This window comes from Colletotrichum fructicola, assembly GCF_000319635.2.
Source record: "Colletotrichum fructicola Nara gc5 chromosome Unknown KSG_Nara_v1_contig03, whole genome shotgun sequence".
NCBI lineage: Eukaryota > Fungi > Ascomycota > Sordariomycetes > Glomerellales > Glomerellaceae > Colletotrichum > Colletotrichum fructicola.
Window position 1 is genome coordinate 5,603,021 of NW_027094053.1, and position 19,774 is coordinate 5,622,794.

Genomic DNA, 19,774 nt, shown 5'->3' on the forward strand with positions numbered 1-19,774 from the left:
ATGTGAAGCTTCATCATGAGCTCGATGTTCCTGAGGCTTCTGTCGTCAACGTCGAGGACGACAGGTTTAGCATCAATTCGCACCAATACAACATGGCGCCAATCGCGACGTCCGACCTGAAGACATCGATGCCGATCCTGGCTGACCCGACCGTGTTTCCCGCCCCTGATTCAGATGAGAGACTGCGGCAACTTTGGTACATGCATGGAGATCCGCACAGCACCAAGTATGAATCAATCGAATCATCTCGACTTCCACAGAGTGAAGGCTGACGGTACTGAAACCAGGTTCTCAAATCCAAATCTGACGAGTATCGCCAAGTTGGTCGAGCACAACGCCGCCACCCAGCCCTCTCAGCCAGCCTTCATCTACCCTGTCAAAGACACTTTCAGTGTACTTGACTGGTCTCAGGCCCACCAGCTCTGTCGCCAAGCGGCGGCGCATTATTCACGACGCTTCCGTAAAGAGCTGGAAGTCTCGAACGAGACGCGCCAGCAGCCCACGATAGCGCTTCTAGGAACCGGAAATTCAATTGAGTATCTGATCACGCAAATCGCATTGAATTATCTGCACATACGATCTTTGCTTCTCAGCAACAAGAATGCGCCGGATACCAGAGACTATTTGCTGCGAGTCTGCGATGCGGTGGCAGTCATCACCGACAAGGCGAATGAGGCGTCGCTCTTCGGCGACTCAAGTTGCACAACGCCAGTCGTTGAATTGATCACCCTTTCTGAGTTGCAGCAAAGCGCTGGAGCGATCTCGGAAGACTTTGTGGTGTTTGAGACGAGCGACGAGTGGAACTTGCAATCGATGATCATCCATTCGTCGGGTTCTACTGGGGTGCCAAAGCCAATTATCCACACAAACAGAAGCTTGTGCCAAATCGCAAGAATATACCGTCGCCTCCCGGAATACTTCATCGAGAACTGGTATCTCTGCTTTCCACTGTGAGTTCTTCAATTTGCCCGATATGTCACGGAACTTCTAACACAGTCCTTAGATTTCATGTCGCTGGTTTGTCGACCGTTCTGTCGGGTATTCCTTACGGACTTCCAACGACCATGCCGCCTGAAAAATGGCCACCGGCTCCAAGTTCTATCCTAACAGCGTGGAGAACTCTCGAATCCCTGGGTTATCCCGTGGACTGCACCCATTGCGCACCCTCGGTCATCGATGATCTGTACGAGTACATCAACCTCACCACCAAAGACTTTACACCACTTGTAAAGCTCAAGGTCTTGCAACCGGGTGGCGCCCCGCTGTCGCCCAGCATGGTTGCGAAACTACAGGCGCTCGGAGTCAATGTGAAGACCACCTACGGAACAACAGAAATCGGACCACCAATGCGGACCGTCCCACATACAAGAGAAAATCCAGACGTATATCGCTTCCGCAATCTCTACCCAGGCTCTCCTCTGGTGCGCATGGAGCCTCTCGGCGACGGACTTTTCGAGTGCGTTGTTTACAAAGGCTTTCCGCTCGCGGCAGAGCTCTGGTTAGATGATGCAGCACCGAATCCGTACCGCACGGGCGACATGTTCCTCGAAGATCCGCCGGCAAGCGGGTACTTTGTCCTCCAGGGACGGCGAGATGATATCCTCGTCCACTCCAACGGCGAGAAGACTCATGCCTCTGCTCTGGCTATGGCTTTAGAAGAAGACAAGACAAGCATCATCGCAAAGACGGCGGTTTACGGGACTGGAAAGTCCTGCCCTTCTGTTGTTGTCGAGGTAGACTGGCAAGCTGTCGATAGCCGAGGGTCTAGTGTCGACATAGAGAACGAGGTATGGAAAGTGGTTGCAGGTTGTAACGAGAAGTCCGCAGCCTTCTCCAGAATTCCTCGGGAGCTGGTTCTGGTCCTTGAAAAAGGGGAGACTTTGCCGGTCACACCTAAAGGGAACGTCCGACGAAAAAACGCTTGGGATTTGTATGGGGAACGGGTCGAAAACCTGTACAACAAACTCTTGGGCGACGACTCCGGCTCGACAACCGACTCCAACGGTGTTTCTGGTTCTCCAACGATAGAGACAATCCGGAAGGCAGCATCTGAGGTGTTTGGGCTCCCACTGGAGGAAATCGAAGAGAACCGGAACTGGTACGAACTCGGGCTCGATTCCATCCAGGCAGTTTCATTACGTACTAGGCTGGTAAAGTCCTTCGGAAGCTTCCCGCTCATGTTCATATTCGAATACCCAACGGCGAAGAGCCTCTTAGGATTTCTTCAGCGTCCTAAGGGCGATGGTATGGACTCTAAAGCCATGGTCACGACCCAACATCATGATTGGATTCGATCTGCCATCAACCGGATGAACCAGGAGATGAAAGGGTGGACAATACAAAATGCCGAAGACCGTGGAGCAGCACCCGGGGGCCAGGATGTGATCTATCTCACAGGGGCCAGTGGATCTTTGGGTAGCGCGCTGCTGGAAGTACTGGTGCAACTTCCCTCCATCAAGAAGGTGTACTGTGCGGTGCGGGGCCGCGATCCACAAGAAAAGGTTGTCCAGTCGCTGAAATCGAGAGGTTACGCCGAAGACGTGTGGAAGAGCACAAAGATTCACGCTGTCAACTACGACATGAAGGATGCAAGGCTGGGTTTGGATGCAGAGACATACAAGAAAGTTGAGGCTGAGGTGACGGTGGTGATGCACAACGCCTGGAAACTCGACTTTAACCAGCCGGTGCAGCAGTTTGACGATGATTGTCTAAGAGGTACGGCCCAGTCTATTCTGGAACGCGAATAATGCTAATAATTCACCAGGCACCATGCATCTGATGGCCTTTTGTCTAAAAGGACCGAAGAAGACGTTTGCATTCATGAGTAGTGTCGCCGCGGCCATGGGTGGTAAGGCCGCCGGAGTGATTCCAGAACTACCTTTGGGGCCGGATCCTGAGAGCGCACTTCAGACGGGCTACGCACAATCCAAATTCATCACCGAGCAGATCACCCAGAACTATTCATCTACGTTTAACGTACCCGTGCAAATACTTCGGGTAGGTCAGCTGAGCGGGCATTCCCAGCTGGGAACCTGGAATCATACCGAGATGTGGCCAATCATGATGATGACTGCGCTCGATCTTCTAACAGCGATGCCGGTGTTACAGACGACGGTGGACTGGCTTCCGGTGGACGTATGTGCGGAAGCCATCAAGGAAGTCGTTCTCTCGTCGACGGCTGGCGGATCATACACTGTCACAAATTTGACAAATCCGAGCACGACTTCATGGGAGGGCTTTCTGTCCTGTTTGGAAGAAGCTTCTGGGCAGAAACTCAAGCGGACCGGAATGAAGGAATGGGTCTCGAGGCTGGAAGCAGCGGCCGACTCCTCCAGTTCCAACGGGCACGATATACCGGCGTTAAAGCTGCTCGGTTTCTTCCAAGCTATGGCCGAAGGAGGTGGTAATGGCGAAGGGGTACAATTCGAATCATCCAGGGTAGCACGAGGCAAAGGGATAGAGACCAACATGGTTCGAAAATGGTTGGAAACTTGGAAGCAGTTCGGTTATCTTAAGACGTAGACTTCATCTAAATAGCAACTCAAAATAGGTCGAACATCGTGGATAGTGATTGATTTGAGGGCTAAAAGTCATCACAATCAAGACACTTTGTGCTTTGTCTCGGATGCTCGTTTCGCCTGTGTTTACGTGGAAAGAAGACTCTGTACTCTATTGACTCGAGGCTTAAGGCGCCCACATGACAGCTCGAGTAGAAATCTCTGGAGGTTGAAGGGGAGCGATTGTGCGTAAGATACAAAGTACGTAAGAATTAAGCGAGGGGGCGAACGGATGACTGCGCAACCTGTCAGATCGATCTTCATGCGGATGGTCTGGAGAAGTAGTACTACATCCCCATCTACCCCACATACTCCACGTGCGGCTTGATGAACTACAGTCGTCCTGGATTGGTTTGCGTACAGTGATGATGATAATAATAACTCCAGTGCTAGCATCTCCGGGTAAAGATAAGCATAGAAACATTAGCTTTTAAAAAGGAAACCTTTTCATTCCACGCTTGATCAGACCAAGCAGTCCTTTCACCCTCCAGATTTCAACATGTCCTCCGTGTCTGTGTCAGTCGAGCCAGGTACGGTAATCGTGGCGGTTGTTGTCACTGCGGTTGCGCTTGTGATAGCGACGCAAATATACGAGCGGATACGACTGGACCAAAAGTACAAGTTTCCTGGCCGCATACCTGGCATTCCTCTATTTGGAAATTCATTCCAAATCCCTGCCATACAGCAAGGACCATGGGCGAAGGAAAAAGCAGAGCAATACGGCGAGATGTGAGTCTGTTACTGGGATATCCAAAATGGTTGATTCATAGAAAGCGCCAAGGCGGGTGACTGACACTTCGGGATAGGTTTACTTGCAAGTTTGGAGGTTCGACTTGGGTGTTCCTCAATTCCTCGCGAACAGTACATGATCTGCTAGAGCGTCGCGCGGCAATCTACAGCTCTAGGCCGGACTTTCCCATGACCCAAAACATCATATCTCGGGGATCCCGCATAGTCTTGATGCCGTACAACGACCAATGGCGGACCCTTAGGAGGATCATGCACAATGTCCTGATGGCACGTCAGGAAGACGTCTTTAAGCCTTTTCAAGACTTGGAATCGAAGCATCTCTTGTGGGACTATCTCGAGAAACCGGGAAGGTGGTGGTCGGCTAATGCTCGATACGCAAACTCCGTTATAATGAGTGTTGTGTTCGGTCGGCGAACTGTACTGGATGATCCCGAGGTCGAAGAGCTCTTTGAGACGATTGAACTATTCCTGGAGAACCAGCAGCCTGGCGTAAATCTCGTCGACGGCTTCCCCATTTTCAAGAAGCTCCCCCAATTCTTGCAGTGGTGGCGTCCACGTGGTGATGCAATCTTTCGCAAGACGTACAAGTAAGGTTTTATGCTTGTTAAATGACTAGCGCGAGGTAACTGACTAGTTTGTGTCGCTAGAGTTTATGAGAGAGAACTTGAAAAGACGAAAGCGAAACTAAAAGATGGAACGCAACGCCAATGCTTCGCCACCGATTTCATCGAGAGCGAGGAATACGGTAACATGTCACAAACACAGCAGCTCTTCACCTTTGGCTCCCTCATGGAAGCCGGCAGCGACACTTCACGCGTTAGTATTGGCCAAATAATTGCTGCGGCGGCCACATATCCCGAATGGGTTGTTACAGCGCGCGAGCACCTCGATAAAGTTTGTGGAGCCAATGCAGAGCGTCTTCCAGAGTGGAACGATAAGCCAGATCTGAAGTACATATCTGCCGTGGTCAAGGAGGGATTCCGATGGAGGCCGAACATCGCAGAGATAGGCGCCCCTCATATGCTGACCAGAGATGATGAATACGAAGGTTACAAATTCCCAGCTGGGACGGTCTTCACGTGGAATGCATGGGCCATTGCATTGAATGAGAAAGAATACAAGGATCCGGAGCGCTTTTACCCCGAAAGATTCTTGGACAATGATGTCGAGAACGTCCTAAAGGGACATTGGAGCTTCGGGCCAGGTTAGTGAAGTTCTGCTCTTTGGTGACTATAGCATATGCTGAGTAACGTTCACTTAGGTCGCAGAGTATGTGCTGGTTGGAAGGTTGGCGAGATGAACGTTTGGATTGCGGCCGCGCGGTTGCTGTACTGCTTCGATTTTGAGCAGATTCCAGGGGAGAGTATCGACACCATGGCTATTCCACAAATCACGAAGAACAAGGCACCATTCAGTGTCAAAGTCAGTGCGAGAAGTCAGGCGCACGCCGATCTCATCAGGATGGAGTGCTCGGAATCGGTGAATGTAGTCTATTGATTCGAAGTAAATATATTACCACAATTATCAGCACCATCACGAACGCATGAACTTGATGCTTCTTTCTATCCCAGCCATGGGAAAATTTCCTCTTGACCTAAATCTGTGAGCCCCTTCACTTTCTATAGGTACTCGCCGTGATGTGAGCTCAAGCTGTGGCAATGGGCACTACCTTCAGTCATCATGGCCACTGCGATGCAATGGGTCGAATGCCTGATGTGCAAAAGCATCAATGACAACTTAGAGGGGAAGAAAAATGCAACCAGTCGTGAGATATCCCTATGAAAAGCAGCATGGTAACTGGAATTTCTAAAGCCATCATGACGGGCAGATATTTGCTTTCGAATGCGAAAAGGTGCATGCTAGGTTCTTCATCTAGCATTGAACCATGGATAATACAGGTCCGCTCCAGCCTAAGACTCCACTGCGCCGTTGACATTGAAATGCTTAGAAAAGTCGTGAGTGATAGTGTTGATGCCACCAACAAGCGCCTTAATCTTGACAGGGTCGTTTCCAGCCGCGTTCATAGCTTTGATGAACTCATCCCTCTCCACCAGCGAATCTGGATCACTGTCGTACATGCGTACCAAGTTCGAGCTCGACACAGGGTCAATGAACTGCAGGTACTTCTCGCGCTGAACCTGGGAGTAGATGTCCAGGATGCTGTCACTGGCTTTGCCCTCATGAACGCCGACCAAGCAATCTACCAGGCCTCCCACGTCTACGATACCACCGGTGAGACCTAGGCCGCCGAAAGGATTGCATACTTTGTGGCGATGTCAGCATTGCGGCCTGAAGTATCATTGCCAATTGGGCAAGAAGCACTTACGATGAGCAGCGTCTGCAGCGAGCAAGAAAGGTCCGACTCGCATTGATTCTGCAAGACGTTGATGAACTTTGTAGGGGCTGAAATTGACGATGCGATAATCCTGCGGGGAGGGGTTGCCAGGCAGCATCTTTCTCCATTTTTCCTCTTGCACGGCAAGCAGCTCATCTTTGCTTAGCGCAGCGGGGACACCATAGCTGACGCGCCAGATTCCGTCCTTGGAGATTCTCGATGCCATGTACCAGTGCTCTGGATCCACGATAAAGTTCGCGTCCTCGTAACCAAATTTGTGGAAGTCGTAGTACACCTTGTAAGCCATAATTAGCTCTCTTTCACTTCACATGGAAACATCCCCCCCAAAGACTCACATTTGTTGCCACAACCTGTGTATCCCAAGTCTTGCCCGGGAATTCCCAGTCGCCGAATAGTTTTCTTCTAATTATGCTATTCGCGCCGTCGCACCCGACCACGTATTTGGCTCGGAGGTCTTTGGTACCGCTCGAAGTCTTCGCGGTGATGACGCCGAGGCCATTGTCGTCGCGGATGTCAACAACTTCATAGTCCCACAATGTCTCAGCATTTGGTTGTTTCTCCAGATGCGAAAGCAGGATACGACCAAGCTGATCTAGTGGTAGACAGACGAGTCTGTTGGGGTCCTCTGGCAATACGGTGTGGTCCAGAGTACCGAGCACCTTGTTTCCGAAGGTCCTGTACGTGAGTTTGTTCGGATAGAAGCCTTGGCGGACCACATCTTCCATGACGCCTGCGCGATGCAGGACCTCAACCGCAGGTCCGGCATAATGGGTGGCTCTCGGTTGCTTGTCCAGCGTCAATGTCTTCTCAACCAATGTGACCGATACGTTGTTGCGAGTAAGGAGCAAGCTTAGAAGAAGACCTGATGGTCCTGCTCCAACAACAATAACATATGGATCATGCGACGCCATGCTGATCAATCTCTCAAATCGTTACTTTGACGTCGTCTCGTGCGCTTCGTTCTGTAATGGATACGTTAGGATGAGTCTAGGTGCAAAAAAGACCAAGAATTGAATATGGAACCAGTTGCAGAGGGACATCTGGAGACTGCACGAACGTTACTTACGTCGTCTAATAATGATACTTACCTACAACCAACGTGCATCGGAGTGACTCTGGAGAACCTGAGATGTACGAGCCCCCACCAGGAGTAGCCCGCAACAGACGGGAAGCTAGGGAGATTCTTTTTTGGGAGTGTCCTCCATAGGTCATGGATTCCTCCGGATGTCATCCGATTGCTGTCTCGCACTCCCTCCCACATTGTTTCCAGCCCAACTACGCAGTACAATCTTTCGTCCATGGGTGTCCAACCTCTTCCCCCACATCAAGACGGCACCCCACACAATCAAACATCACCCCACATGAGCACTTCAGACTCTACCCCGCGAAGTACAGACCCAGCTCCTGACCCCTATTTTTGTATTTCTCAGGTCAAGTTTTGGTGCGTACTTACCTCTTTTGCACTTATCTAACCCGAAATCGCTTACTAGGTACAGAGATTAAACCAACGTCGAGATAATCATTATGCACTACTTGACATGAGTAATCGCTCTGACCTCATAGGCGTACGTGGACTATTTGCACAGGAAATTCGCATTCCACCATACCACAGAACACCCGATATGTGACAGACTCTGCCACCAAAGATTATCCTATTTCCTGTGAGAGCTCTGAAGAATGTGTCTTTAAATCGGCTGTTGTCACCTAGTCTTACTTCCTTTCTTCCTGGGATTCCTCTCTGCCCAGCCTGAGAAGCATAGAGTCCCGTTCCAGCTGAGTTGTAAGTAAGAAGTAACACAACATGATGTTTGACCGGAAACACATTAGGGTTCGGCATTCTAGTCCTCGTCGCCCCAACACATGGCACTACACTTAGCTAATAGTCCGAGTCCACAATTCCCTCAGCTCTTCCAGCATCGCATCTGCTACGATAAAGTTGCGTCGAATGACTTGCAACAGGCTAATGACAGCCTCTCGCTGCTGACGCTTCTTCGCGCGTGCCCCAGCAACCCTCAGCGGAAACAAGAACAGCAACGGCGACAGACTAGACCCCTTCAAAGCCTCTTTGACTGTCGCAACGATGGCGTCAAAGTGCTCTTCAATCCGACTTGCACTCAATATCGGCACCGCAACGCCCAAGCCCTGCCAGTGTGCCAGGTCATAATAGTAATTCCCTGACAGATAGATGCTGGTGGCTGAGTGATATGCGGTTGACAGCAGCCTCTCGTCTGTTGATTCCGGAAGAAACGACGCGGTAAACTCCCAAGAATCAAGTGCTTCTCGCAAGCTGAAACCCTCAGTTGCCAACTCCAGGCCCTCGCTCAGATGGACGTCCGACGTTGTCTGAGTTGGGAAGACCTTGCCTGTAAAGTCGGCCGTCCTTCATATTAATGTATCAGTCTCTTACCTGCTGAAGTCTGGGCAAACTTACCGAACACGCAAATTAGAACTTAGTACTACCAACTTGAGAATCTCATCCAAATCGGTCGAGAGGTCGTCTGTCAGGCTGATCCATTCCGGATTTGCTAGGAAACTGGGCTGATTGAAAATGATTGACCTGCATGCTTCAAACGTGCGCGACTGGATGAAGAACGTCCTCATCGTGCCCGACTTACATGCCGCAGGACCGCTGGCAACAAGGGCTTGTGCCGTGCCAAAGACCATGTGTTGAAGCCACTTTTGACCCGAGGCGTCTTGCAGCAGCTATAGATACGGTCAGCACTTGGCCTGGACCAAGGTTGACAATACCCTAGTCTCACTCACCTCGAATAAGCCGAGAAAGAAAGTAGACCAGGCTATGGAGTCTCTCCGCGTCGGAGAAAAGTTGGAGACGGCATTGCGCAGTTCAAAAAGAGACTGCTGATACGACCGCAAGGCGAATCCTAGGTTGTTGTTGTGTGCCATAGCACCCAGAGAGTGGGCTTGCATGGCGCCGAGAGCGAGCATAGCATCGAACAGCGAGCGGCTCGCGTGTGGGACCAAATCGGCAGAGGATTTTGTCAACCGTTGGACGTCAGAAATGAAAGATGGCTCTCGTCCGGTGAAATTATTTGCTCGTACAAACATGTCGAAGTAGAACAAATAACCGGTTGTGACATCTGGAATAGGCTTTTGAGGGCGCATTGCTGCCGGAGGCCGAAAGTCCTTGGGCGTGTGGATCCTTACCCTCTCTAGCCTGATGACGGCACCCTTTGCTTCAGGAGGTGACGCTGCAAAGAGGCACTCGAGTCCCCGTTTCTCACATCTTGTGCAAGGACTCAAGCCGGAGCACTGGAAGCAGTCAGCGGATTAGAAAAAAAAGGAGCTGCGCAGGTAGCGTGCTGGCGATACATAGGCTGCCTACTTTGGAGTGACTTGTGGCGCACGCAACGCAGCGAGACCTCATGGTCCGACGATCGAATGGACCTAGAGACATCAACCGCGAGAACAGCACCTGTTTAGGCAAAGCGCTGTCAAGTAAAATTTTCGTATCAATGCTCTCCTGCTCTGGAGATGGAAACAAGCCGTTCGGTTGGGAAGTAAGCCACGTTGAAGAGTGCCTGGCATGAAGTAGTCATTGGGAGCGACAGAGACATGCGTCTAGAAGTGGAGGGCTGTGTCGATACACCAACCCCAAAATGGAAGCAATCGGGCGGCGCTAACAACAAACAGGGCGGAAATGGGCATTATTCGCCAATCACATCACAGAGATACCTTTAGCTGAAAGAGAGATTGGAGAGATGAACGGTGAATCGCTTCTCAGTCGCTAGCAGGGGTCTATCAGCCCATCAAACTCCACTCCGCTTGCCCAATATGGGAAGCAATCGTGCGAAATGACATCCGGAAGGCATCGCGAGTTGTCAAGTATCGCGTATAAGACGATTCGGATTCCTGATTCAAATTCGAAAGTTCAACAACAACTCGAACTCATCTCAAACACCGCCGGCAAAAATCATTTTTCTGAATCTCAAGCTTCACAGCCATGTTCAACACTTACATCCTTTGGCTCCTGGCCTCATCTGCACAGGCCGTCCTTGTGGCGCCGCCTACCGGGCCTTATGCCGTCTCCATGTCTGTCCAGAGCCTCACCGACCACTCCCGGATGGACCCATACGCGCTCAGCAACAACTCACACGCCCGCCAAGTCATGATCTCGACCTTCCTTCCTGTCGACGAGGCCATGACCCCGTGTTCTGGCCGGGAAAGGGTGCCATACATGACGCCGCTGGTCGCCCAGGCTTATGATCAGCTTGGGACTGCTGTTGGTCTTCCCAACGGCACCTTTTCCTCCTTTGAGATGGAGCTTTGCAAGACGAAGAGTCGGGCTTGTCGACGAACCCGCTCCAAGTTCCCTCTGGTGCTGTTCTCGCCTGGCTGGGGCAATCCTCGGTTGCTGTACGGCGCCATGGCCCGGGAAGTTGCAAGTCGCGGCTTCGCGGTTGTCACCATCGATCATCCTTACGACCCGTCATATGTCGAGTTTCCCGACGGCACCGTCTACACGGCAGTGAACCTAGACACCGATAACACAACACAGCTGGAATTTCTCACCAAGGTAATACATCCAAAATCGCGAATCCAGTAGAATGGCTATTTATAATGAAACAGGTCCGGGCTCAAGACACGTCCTTCGTTCTCTCCCATCTCTCCAAGAATCCTGTGGCAGGCATCGACCTCGACCGCACCATCATGTTCGGCCACTCCCTCGGCGGTGCCACCGCAGCCGCAGCGATGTTGAAGGACCCTCGCATTCTGGGAGGTGTTGACCTCGACGGCAGGCTTCTGAGCCCCGTCCTCGAAGAAGGGCTCGACCGGCCCTTCGCAATTGTGGGCAGACCTGGGCACGCTGCCGAAGACCCCACCTGGGACCAATTCTACAGCGTTCTGCGCGGCAAGAAGGCCGACTTGAGCGTCTCCGGAACCGTCCACGCAAGCTTCACGGACTTTCCGACTCTCATTGCTTCTCTGAACATCAGTCTGCCGGAGACAGCCAAGGCGCTGTTGCAGGCCGAGTTGGGAACTTTGGAGTTTGGAAGAGCGGCGGAGGTGGTTGCTGGGATTGTTGAGGCTTTCGCCGACTTGACCTACAATAACCACACCGGGTCGATGTTCACCGAAGGCGGCGATGCGTCTTACAGGGAGGTCACTGTCTTAAGAGCTAGTATGTAACAGTTGGACTTTGTCTTGACTCTATAACAAGTAAGCCATTTGGATTGCTTGTCACTTCGCCAACCACAACGGTATCCAGACACTTCAGATGGCGAGTTTGTTTTCTTTTGTATCAGTATAGATCATTTTATTTGTATTTGTAAGGTAAACGTACTATCTAGGTATGCTGGCGATAAAATCCAATGCAGGAATCTCCAAACAAGTCTCATTCGGTTGCGACCAAAAGTTCCTACCTAAAAACTGCTGACTGAAACCAAAAGACCAATGAAACAACAATAATTAGTAAAACACGAGTCTCTGTTTCGCTTCTCGAGTGACATATGCCGTAGACTGTGGAACGTATTTTCCGCAATCAGGTCGAGGGTTGCCTGTCGCGAACCACCGGTGACCCATCTACATGACGTTGGCAATGTTATAGTCCGTGAGCTTGCTGAAGTCGTTGAATAGCTTAGCAGCGCTGAAATCGCACGCATCCCCAGCCGCAAGGTGCTCTTTAACGTAAGCCTCCCAGTCCGACGACCCCTTTCCAGCCTTGATGAGTGCTTTCGCCACCTTGGCCAAGGTCTGCGTGCCAGTTCCAAGCGCGCCGCGGGCAACACCCGTGAGAAGATCGAAAGTCTCCGTCACAGCAATCTTGAAAACAGAGCAAGTGACCAAGCCAAGGGCGGGAAGACCCTCGACAATGACAGTTTCGGTAATCCAGTTGATAACTGGGTCGTTGCATTTGCACTGTCCGAGATCGTAACGGTAGCCCTCAGGGTCAGGAAAGTCTCCCTGGGCAGGTCCGGAGCCTATGCAGGTGACGCTGAACACCTTCTGGTCCTGGGCCAGTTGCCTCGCCGGTGCGCAAAAGTCGGCGCACATGTTGGCGCCCCAGACGGCTTTGGCGGGTTTGTCCCTGCCGACATAAGCGCGGCAAAGTCCACGAGACTTGAGCTGAGCTGTGTCCTGAGCGTACACGTCCCAGTTGTTTCCTGGAGCCGGGGGTGGAGCCGCACGAATGGCCAGCGCAGAGACGATGGTGGGAATGATAGCGACTGCGGCGAAGAACTTCATTTTTGTTGAGGTGCCGTGGATTGCAATAGGGATTGTGTGCTAGCGTAGAGCGACGAGATAAGTAGAGAATAGCGAAAAGATAGGAGAGAAAGCTGATTGAATATGAAGACTGATGCCGATTAAAAAATCTGTTCGGGTTATGCGGGTAGGTAGACGCTTTTATATAAACGCGTCGTGGTGATGTCTCGTGAAATATAATCAGTAATGGGTTGGGTCAGGCGGATTGGTGGACTAAGTGAGGCTGTTCAAATGTCCTCAGACATCACATCAGCTTACGTCCAGGATCACACTGCCTTCTTCTCACGATCCAGACGAGTTCCATGGTCTGAACGTAGGTACGATAAAGCGGTGGCTGATAGATAGTCTCCGGAGCTAAGCGGAGACCTAGCGCACCCTGCTCGCTCCTGGCTCTCTGGGCTAGCCCTTTCAAGCCTCTGATTTTAAGGGTATCCCATTCCAGCTTCTTCGAAAGCGGCAGCATGCTTCCAAAAGTATACAAGTTCCCGTGAGCTTGTCAAAGTATGTCCCCAGCATTGTAAAAGCCTTCGGGCGTGGAGGAAAAAAAAAATGGTTACATGGGATTGGCCTAAAAGACAACGAAATCTGGGGTAATCTGTGACTTGGACACCTTTTTTCCGTTTTATTCGAAATAGACTCAGAGAACTATACTAAGACCTGCAGTGCTGAACCAAAAGTCTGTTCGTTACCTTTCTTCGTTGTTGCAAATCATTCTTCGTTTTCCTCGGTGCTAACCCCGGATGCCGGGTCCGCTCGGCTACGGAATCCCACCCGAATCTGGGCCCGTGCCCCCCGTCACTATTCTCCGCTCCGGTGGTGGCTGGGCCATGGCACTTGTTGGAATGTTGATGCACCTTAACTTATTGCAGTCATCCTTCCGTTCGCTGTCCTGTCTTCGTTGCGAATCAAATGAGCACATCTGAGGACGCCGAAAACGCGACGCCAAAACCACAGTCCAGCGCTTCGTCTTGTCGCTTCGTCTCCGTCGCAAGCCAATCATGATGAAAAAAGCACGGCCAGCACAATGCAAGCAGTAACTGCAACTACAGCCTATCATTTTTTTTTTTGGATGAAATACCGCACACCAGAAGCTGTGCGGCGTGTAAGCCATGGAATCCAACTATTGGTGTGGGATGGATAATAAAGACGGTTACAAACAACCGTCACAGAGGTGTATCTGCCCTCTATTCTCAAAGACACACAAAAGCAAAAGAAAAATCTCCTCGACGGGGAATTGAACCCCGGTCCCCGGCGAATCGTGTTAATGACAAGCCGATATCCTCACCACTAGACTATCGAGGATAGTGGGTAACCCAAATGAGTTGTGGATTGCTCGCCCAGCATGCGACTTGTACGACCCGCATCGTGGCCAACCGAGACCGAATTTCTTCGACCAGACACCACGGAAGACCAAGGAGGTGTGGTTCGCGGCTCACTTACCATGTGGCTTATCCATCCGGACTCCATGGCGGGTTTCTCCACCCATGTTACCTGATGCATATTTCCAGGTCCTGCATCGTCACATCACTCGTGCAGTAGACGAGGCTTGGGACACCATGACGTGCCGTTTGACTAAAGAGGCGCTGTCACATTCTTAAAAATATCAAATTTCGACATGACATCTACCGTTGAAGAGACGAAGCCGGATCGTCAGTGTGGTGAATCTAGATGTAGGGTCTTCTTGGACCCTGATTTCTTCCTTTATGTTACGCTCTTGGCACACACATGAATTGACGCAATCTAGGTCTTCTTGCGGCCGGATGACGAAGCTTGGACTAGGCTGGTCTCTGGATCGACGGTGTTGAGTGCTCATCTTGTATGGCTCCCGGTGAAAGCGAAAATTTGTAGCTCGGTTGGTCGGACTGGAAATGCCGTGAGCCGCAAGCATGCTGAGCCACCCATGCCCAGTCGTCTACCCTGAAAATCACCAGCCTGGCCAAGCTCCCGGCTGTTGGATGAAAGGAGCTTTCCTGGCCGTTTGTGGTGAAAGCGTCGTTGGAATGCCGCTTTGGGGCTAAGCACACCCTGAAAACGGCCGGGCAGACAAAATCTCCGGACCTGTCTCGATTTCGTCTGGCGTATTGTGAATGTCTTAGCCGTGGAGCTATAGCCATCGGCCACTGCCGCAGGACCCTAAGAGCGTCTGGCCCGTACGGGAGCGCGCCACGCCGTGGACCAAGAAAATTGTCTAAGACGATCATCGACCACTTCCAAGAACATGTCTTGAGGGTGTCAAACGGTATATATGACGGGGTCGACGTTGGACATTGATGGAGGAGGCACACTCTCCATCCACACAAGGCTCCAAGCACATCATGCATCCATCATTATCGATTTTTGTCGCCCTGCTTGTCTCAGGCCTGGCCACCGCGCAACGGTCTGCACGAGGCGTATACACGAAAGGAATGTGGATGGTCGACGGCAAATACGGTTTCCAGAAGAACTCATACTATGATTTCAGCAAAGCCACCTCTCTTCCTGCGGGACTGAAAATGAGCAACTACCCAGTTGACACATACTTCTTTTCACCCGCGAACGTGATTGTTGGCGGGGGATACCTACAACTTTGGGTAAAGAACAAATCATTTCGATCGGCCGAGGTTACGACCACGTCAAAAATCAAGTACGCGTCTGTTCGGACAGTTGCTATTCTCTCTGAGCCGGCTGGAGTCTGCAACGGTAAGATTGAATCCTCTCAGTTTACTAAGCCGCATGCTAACAATGGCCCAGGGATGTTCTTCTACCAGTCCGATACTCAAGAGACAGACATTGAGTTCCTATCAAACGGCCAATCGAACAGCAACACCGACGCAGCGAGAACTGCCAACTCCAAATCTGGCACGCGTTATCTATGGCTTTCAAACCAAGCAGTGGATGGTAGTGGCCTGAAGACGACAAATCCTGTCGCATTGCCAGCCAATCCGACGACTACTGAGCACGAATACCGGTTGGATTGGGTGCCTGGTAAGACCATGTTCTACATTGACGGCAAATTGGTCTGGACTTCGACGAAGAACGTTCCATCCGTGGCTGGCACTTGGGTATTCAACAACTGGGCCGACGGCGACAAGTACTGGAGTGCGGGGCCGCCGTCCCAGGATGCGGTCTTCAGGATCAAGGAGATTGACATGTACTGGAATGCTGGCTGAGTGTATGGGTTTACTCAGGACGGCTTCGGATATCTTGCTTGGGCGGGTTTAATGATTAATGAGACATGACGATAGATAAAAGCTGAGCGTCGTCAAATAATAATGCTAATAATTGTATCCAAGTCTGATGAGAAGCAAGTTTGTTGAACGTTCGTTGTAGAATATTTCCATTGCACGGGCTGTCTTAATCTGAACTAGAGGCTTGAACTGATCGAAGTTGAACGAACTGCTGTATGGAGCACACAGAAAACATCAGAATCAAAAAGTCAAAAAATCATCCGTCGCTGCTTGTTCCAACAGTTCTCTCGGTACATGGCGCTACATTCACCTCATCCCTGGTTACGGGCGGAGGAGGGGACAGAAAACTTGCCTATTCAGGAAGGATTCAATTCAGTCAAGATGCACCAGCACGTCTATGCGGCCATGCACGCACCCACTAACACGGAGTACGCATGCTGCCTTCCATTACTGTTGCACACCTAATTCATAAATAAAATTTTCAAGAGTGCCAATTTCCGCTCATGCAGACCAGCATAAGCCGTCGGCCGTCGGCTACCGGCCACAACTAGTCGTCATAAACGTCCCACATGCTTGATGTTGGACGGGGCAGGCCGGCTGTTCGCGAGCGTCCTTCAGAGATAGCATATCTCTTCATCACGAGGAGAGATAGACGGATGTAATTTACCGGCACTGGCTAGTTAGAATGTCGGCAGCTTATGGAGGGCATGCATCATATCTGATGGCGAAATGTGCGAGATGGCTAGAGACTAGAGGGTTAGAGAAGGGCCGGGTGGCTTTCGCATGTCTCCTGATATGAGTTATATATCATCCATGAATTCTCTCCCAGTGGCTTCGGCCTCCATACTATTTGATCATACTCTACGATGTCGAAACTTCAAGATCGCAAGACAACACACGACAGCCTCAGCAAGGCTATGAAGCACGATGGCCAGGTGATTGAAGCCTTCCGGACGGAGAGTGGTGATGTTCATGTTCCCACGCCGGCCGTCCCGGCATCTGAACGAGCAATCTTGGTTGACCCACGCGGCCTATCTCTGGTCCCGCAACCGAAGTCAGACCCGTTGAATCCCCTGAACTGGTCAAAGTCCGAAAATGCACTTATCCTACTCATTGATTGTTATGCCGGCTTGTTGTCCATTTACCTGACAACCGCACCGGTGGCATCACTTCCACTTCTCCAAGAGCATTTCAACATCAGTCACTCAAAGCTTAAGTGGTCCTTGGGCGTCCCATCTCTGGGTCTTGCTATCGTGATCTTGCTCTTTGCAGGGTTCTCGGATATCTGGGGTCGTCGCCCTGTTCTGCTGGGCACTACTCTAATCGCTCTGGTAGCCACCGGCTGCACAACGACTGCCAACTTGCCCTATGGGGCATATCTGGTGCTCCGCCTTCTTCAAGGAATTGGCGCCGGGCCAGCGCTTAACGTAGGATTTGCTATTGTTCAAGACATCACGTACTAACACGAGAGAGGGTTTAAGACTGGTCTTTGGATCTTGTCGATCGATGTAGGAGGGATGATTGGTGCCTTTCGTGAGTTTTGATTGGAGTTCAAGGGAGTAGTAAATCTGACCCTGGAAATACTGTAAGGGTTCGTTGTTGGTGCTGGGATTTTGTGGGTGCAGTACCACGTCGCAATTGCATACGGCGTTCTCCTACTGCTGGAGGCTTTCCTCTTGCCAGAAACATTCTATCCACGGGACTTGATATCTGATGGTGTCACACCGGACAGATAATTGGAAGGTAGCAAAAGAACAAAGAGTTTGAGGTTCTGGGTAAGCTTATTCGCAACTCGGCTTCTTGATTATACTCATGGTTTTGCAGAAAATACAGCAGCCTCAAGTCGGAGCTAAGAGGCGGGCTTTCATGACAGCCATTCGATTCATGAACCTTTTGACACAACCTCGACTCATATGTGCCATCATCACCTACATATTCTTCCAGTATTGGTGGTAAGTAATACTGCAACACACGGACTTCTACAGAGTTTGTCCTCATCTTGGTGACCTTCTACTGACAGAGCTCTTTCAGGGTCGTGTCTATTCTCACAATTGGGCCCGTGGCATATGCGCAATACAGCATTCAAACTCAAGGCCTGCTTTGGCTTGGCCTCATCTCCAGCACTATCACCGTAGAAATCGTATGCTCTGGTCGAATGCTCGACAATCTCGCTTCACGGCTTTCAAAAAGCAACAACGACATCATTACACTTGCTATGTACCTATGGCTTGCTTACCCTGCAGCTCTAAACGGCACGGGAGGATGTATCTTGTGGGGACTATCAGTTGATCGTCATTGGCATTTTGTGGTGGGCGAGCTCGCCTTATTCATCTGTAAGAATGGCAATGCCCGTCTTCCCGCTGTGAAAATGTCCCCACTGACTTACTGCGCAGTTGCTGCAGGATTGCAGATGGGAAACGTAATAGTGGTTACGTACGCAATCACGGCGTATTCAGATCGTCTTTTAGAAATAATATTCTTGTACGGAGTTCTCTACAAGTAAGCACGTAACATCCCTTCACAAGCATCTGGGAGGTTGCTGTTGTGGTGACAGTAGTATTGTTTAATCACCGGCACGTCCTTGAATTATACAGATCTTTAACTTGCATATCTTGCAGGTTTCGGCATTCCTCGTCCCTTGGTTCATCAATGGTTGGGTAGAAGCTCTAGATAAGGTAGCCTATGGGCTCCTTGGTTCATCATTTACAGGCACTGATGGATGTTTCAGGCTTTACGTGGAGTTTTGCGACACAAGGTCTTATCACTCTTTTGGTAATTCCGAGCGTCATGATACTTCAGATACGATGACAACAAACACCAGGCTACGACGATGCAGTGCAGGATTGCAGGTTTGCGTTATGCGAAATTCTGAAGGACTCCGACTCACTTTACTACCCGAACGGCACCTCGGTCCATTGTTCGTGCTGTTCTCCTCACTTGCTTGTAACAATCATATTAAGCTAGTCTATTAGCTCGGGTCCCTAAGTACAGCTGATCCGCCTGACATGACTGTAACTCTCCGCTGAGGCAGTGAGGCTTACCTATGATGGCTGAGGACCAATAGTCCTGCTGATGATAACGATTAGTTACATCGTCCGCGGTATGTGCATTGGCCAAGTCCTCCTAGCTATCCGGTAGACCCGGACCCCAGTCTCGGCAGTACGGGTATCGGTTGGAAGATGCGGCTATGCGGTCACCTGCAGGACATTCGCTCTCGTTAGTTCTTTATGACAATAGTCAAAGAGATAGAAGATAGTTTGATTTGGTCAGATATGCAGTGTTTTAAAAGTTTCCGCCCCATTTCCGACCTCTGCGGCGCTGCATTCCGATTCCAAACTTCCGAGCCCCTGTTCCGTCGAGTTGTCCCTCTTCGCAACAACCTGAAAGTCGTCCCAACCCACATAAAGACCGGACGGTTAATGCTTTCCCATAGTCGGTGGTACAGATCTCGTCCAATAGTCTTCTTCTGCACCTTATGCTTCCAAACTCTCATGCCGTGATCTTAGCCGTTGACTATCCTTCCCCGCATCCCCCGCAAAACCGGAAACTCTCGTGCTGGGTCTACCCGGCCTCTCGAGGTGCAAACCGGGACCCCAGGTATCCACTGGCATGGGGTTGCCGAGACCGAAAACCGCGTCAGAGGGGTTGGAGAGAGTTCCGACGTTTGGACCAGTATCAGGTCTATGGGCCAAGACAGACGTGGCGATAAGGCGGCCGCCTGT

The 19,774-nt window shown here is 50.9% G+C and overlaps 8 protein-coding genes across 8 annotated transcripts; 5 read left to right on the top strand and 3 right to left on the bottom strand.

Moving 5' to 3' along the window:
- Positions 1–92: 92 nt before the first annotated feature.
- On the top strand, positions 93–3,522 carry nps9-1 (Adenylate-forming reductase Nps9; the record flags this gene model as incomplete). Its single annotated transcript, XM_032031117.1, has 4 exons — positions 93–226; positions 288–950; positions 1,004–2,715; positions 2,765–3,522. 4 exons carry the CDS (start codon positions 93–95, stop codon positions 3,520–3,522), a joined length of 3,267 nt encoding a protein of 1,088 aa, XP_031889274.1.
- Positions 3,523–4,056: 534 nt separating this feature from the next.
- On the top strand, positions 4,057–5,804 carry yanC-2 (Cytochrome P450 monooxygenase yanC; the record flags this gene model as incomplete). The annotated part of the gene is made up of 4 exons (XM_032031118.1): positions 4,057–4,286; positions 4,364–4,894; positions 4,955–5,511; positions 5,569–5,804. 4 exons carry the CDS (start codon positions 4,057–4,059, stop codon positions 5,802–5,804), a joined length of 1,554 nt encoding a protein of 517 aa, XP_031889273.1.
- A 413-nt stretch (positions 5,805–6,217) lies between these two features.
- On the bottom strand, positions 6,218–7,574 carry terC-3 (FAD-dependent monooxygenase terC; the record flags this gene model as incomplete). The annotated part of the gene is made up of 3 exons (XM_032031119.1): positions 6,218–6,570; positions 6,634–6,937; positions 6,999–7,574. 3 exons carry the CDS (start codon positions 7,572–7,574, stop codon positions 6,218–6,220), a joined length of 1,233 nt encoding a protein of 410 aa, XP_031889276.1.
- Positions 7,575–8,535: 961 nt separating this feature from the next.
- On the bottom strand, positions 8,536–10,048 carry CGGC5_v006384 (Uncharacterized protein; the record flags this gene model as incomplete). Its single annotated transcript, XM_032031120.1, has 4 exons — positions 8,536–9,043; positions 9,095–9,366; positions 9,427–9,933; positions 10,007–10,048. 4 exons carry the CDS (start codon positions 10,046–10,048, stop codon positions 8,536–8,538), a joined length of 1,329 nt encoding a protein of 442 aa, XP_031889275.1.
- A 576-nt stretch (positions 10,049–10,624) lies between these two features.
- On the top strand, positions 10,625–11,811 carry CGGC5_v006385 (putative 1-alkyl-2-acetylglycerophosphocholine esterase; the record flags this gene model as incomplete). Its single annotated transcript, XM_032031121.1, has 2 exons — positions 10,625–11,197; positions 11,251–11,811. The coding sequence occupies 2 exons, from the start codon at positions 10,625–10,627 to the stop codon at positions 11,809–11,811; spliced, it is 1,134 nt and encodes a 377-aa protein (XP_031889268.1).
- Positions 11,812–12,204: 393 nt separating this feature from the next.
- Positions 12,205–12,867, bottom strand: CGGC5_v006386 (uncharacterized protein; the record flags this gene model as incomplete). Its single annotated transcript, XM_032031122.1, has 1 exon — positions 12,205–12,867. One exon carries the CDS (start codon positions 12,865–12,867, stop codon positions 12,205–12,207), a length of 663 nt encoding a protein of 220 aa, XP_031889267.1.
- A 2,333-nt stretch (positions 12,868–15,200) lies between these two features.
- On the top strand, positions 15,201–16,034 carry CGGC5_v006387 (uncharacterized protein; the record flags this gene model as incomplete). Its single annotated transcript, XM_032031124.1, has 2 exons — positions 15,201–15,564; positions 15,616–16,034. 2 exons carry the CDS (start codon positions 15,201–15,203, stop codon positions 16,032–16,034), a joined length of 783 nt encoding a protein of 260 aa, XP_031889479.1.
- Positions 16,035–16,918: 884 nt separating this feature from the next.
- On the top strand, positions 16,919–17,515 carry TPO4-1 (Polyamine transporter 4; the record flags this gene model as incomplete). Its single annotated transcript, XM_032031125.1, has 1 exon — positions 16,919–17,515. One exon carries the CDS (start codon positions 16,919–16,921, stop codon positions 17,513–17,515), a length of 597 nt encoding a protein of 198 aa, XP_031889480.1.
- Positions 17,516–19,774: the final 2,259 nt, after the last annotated feature.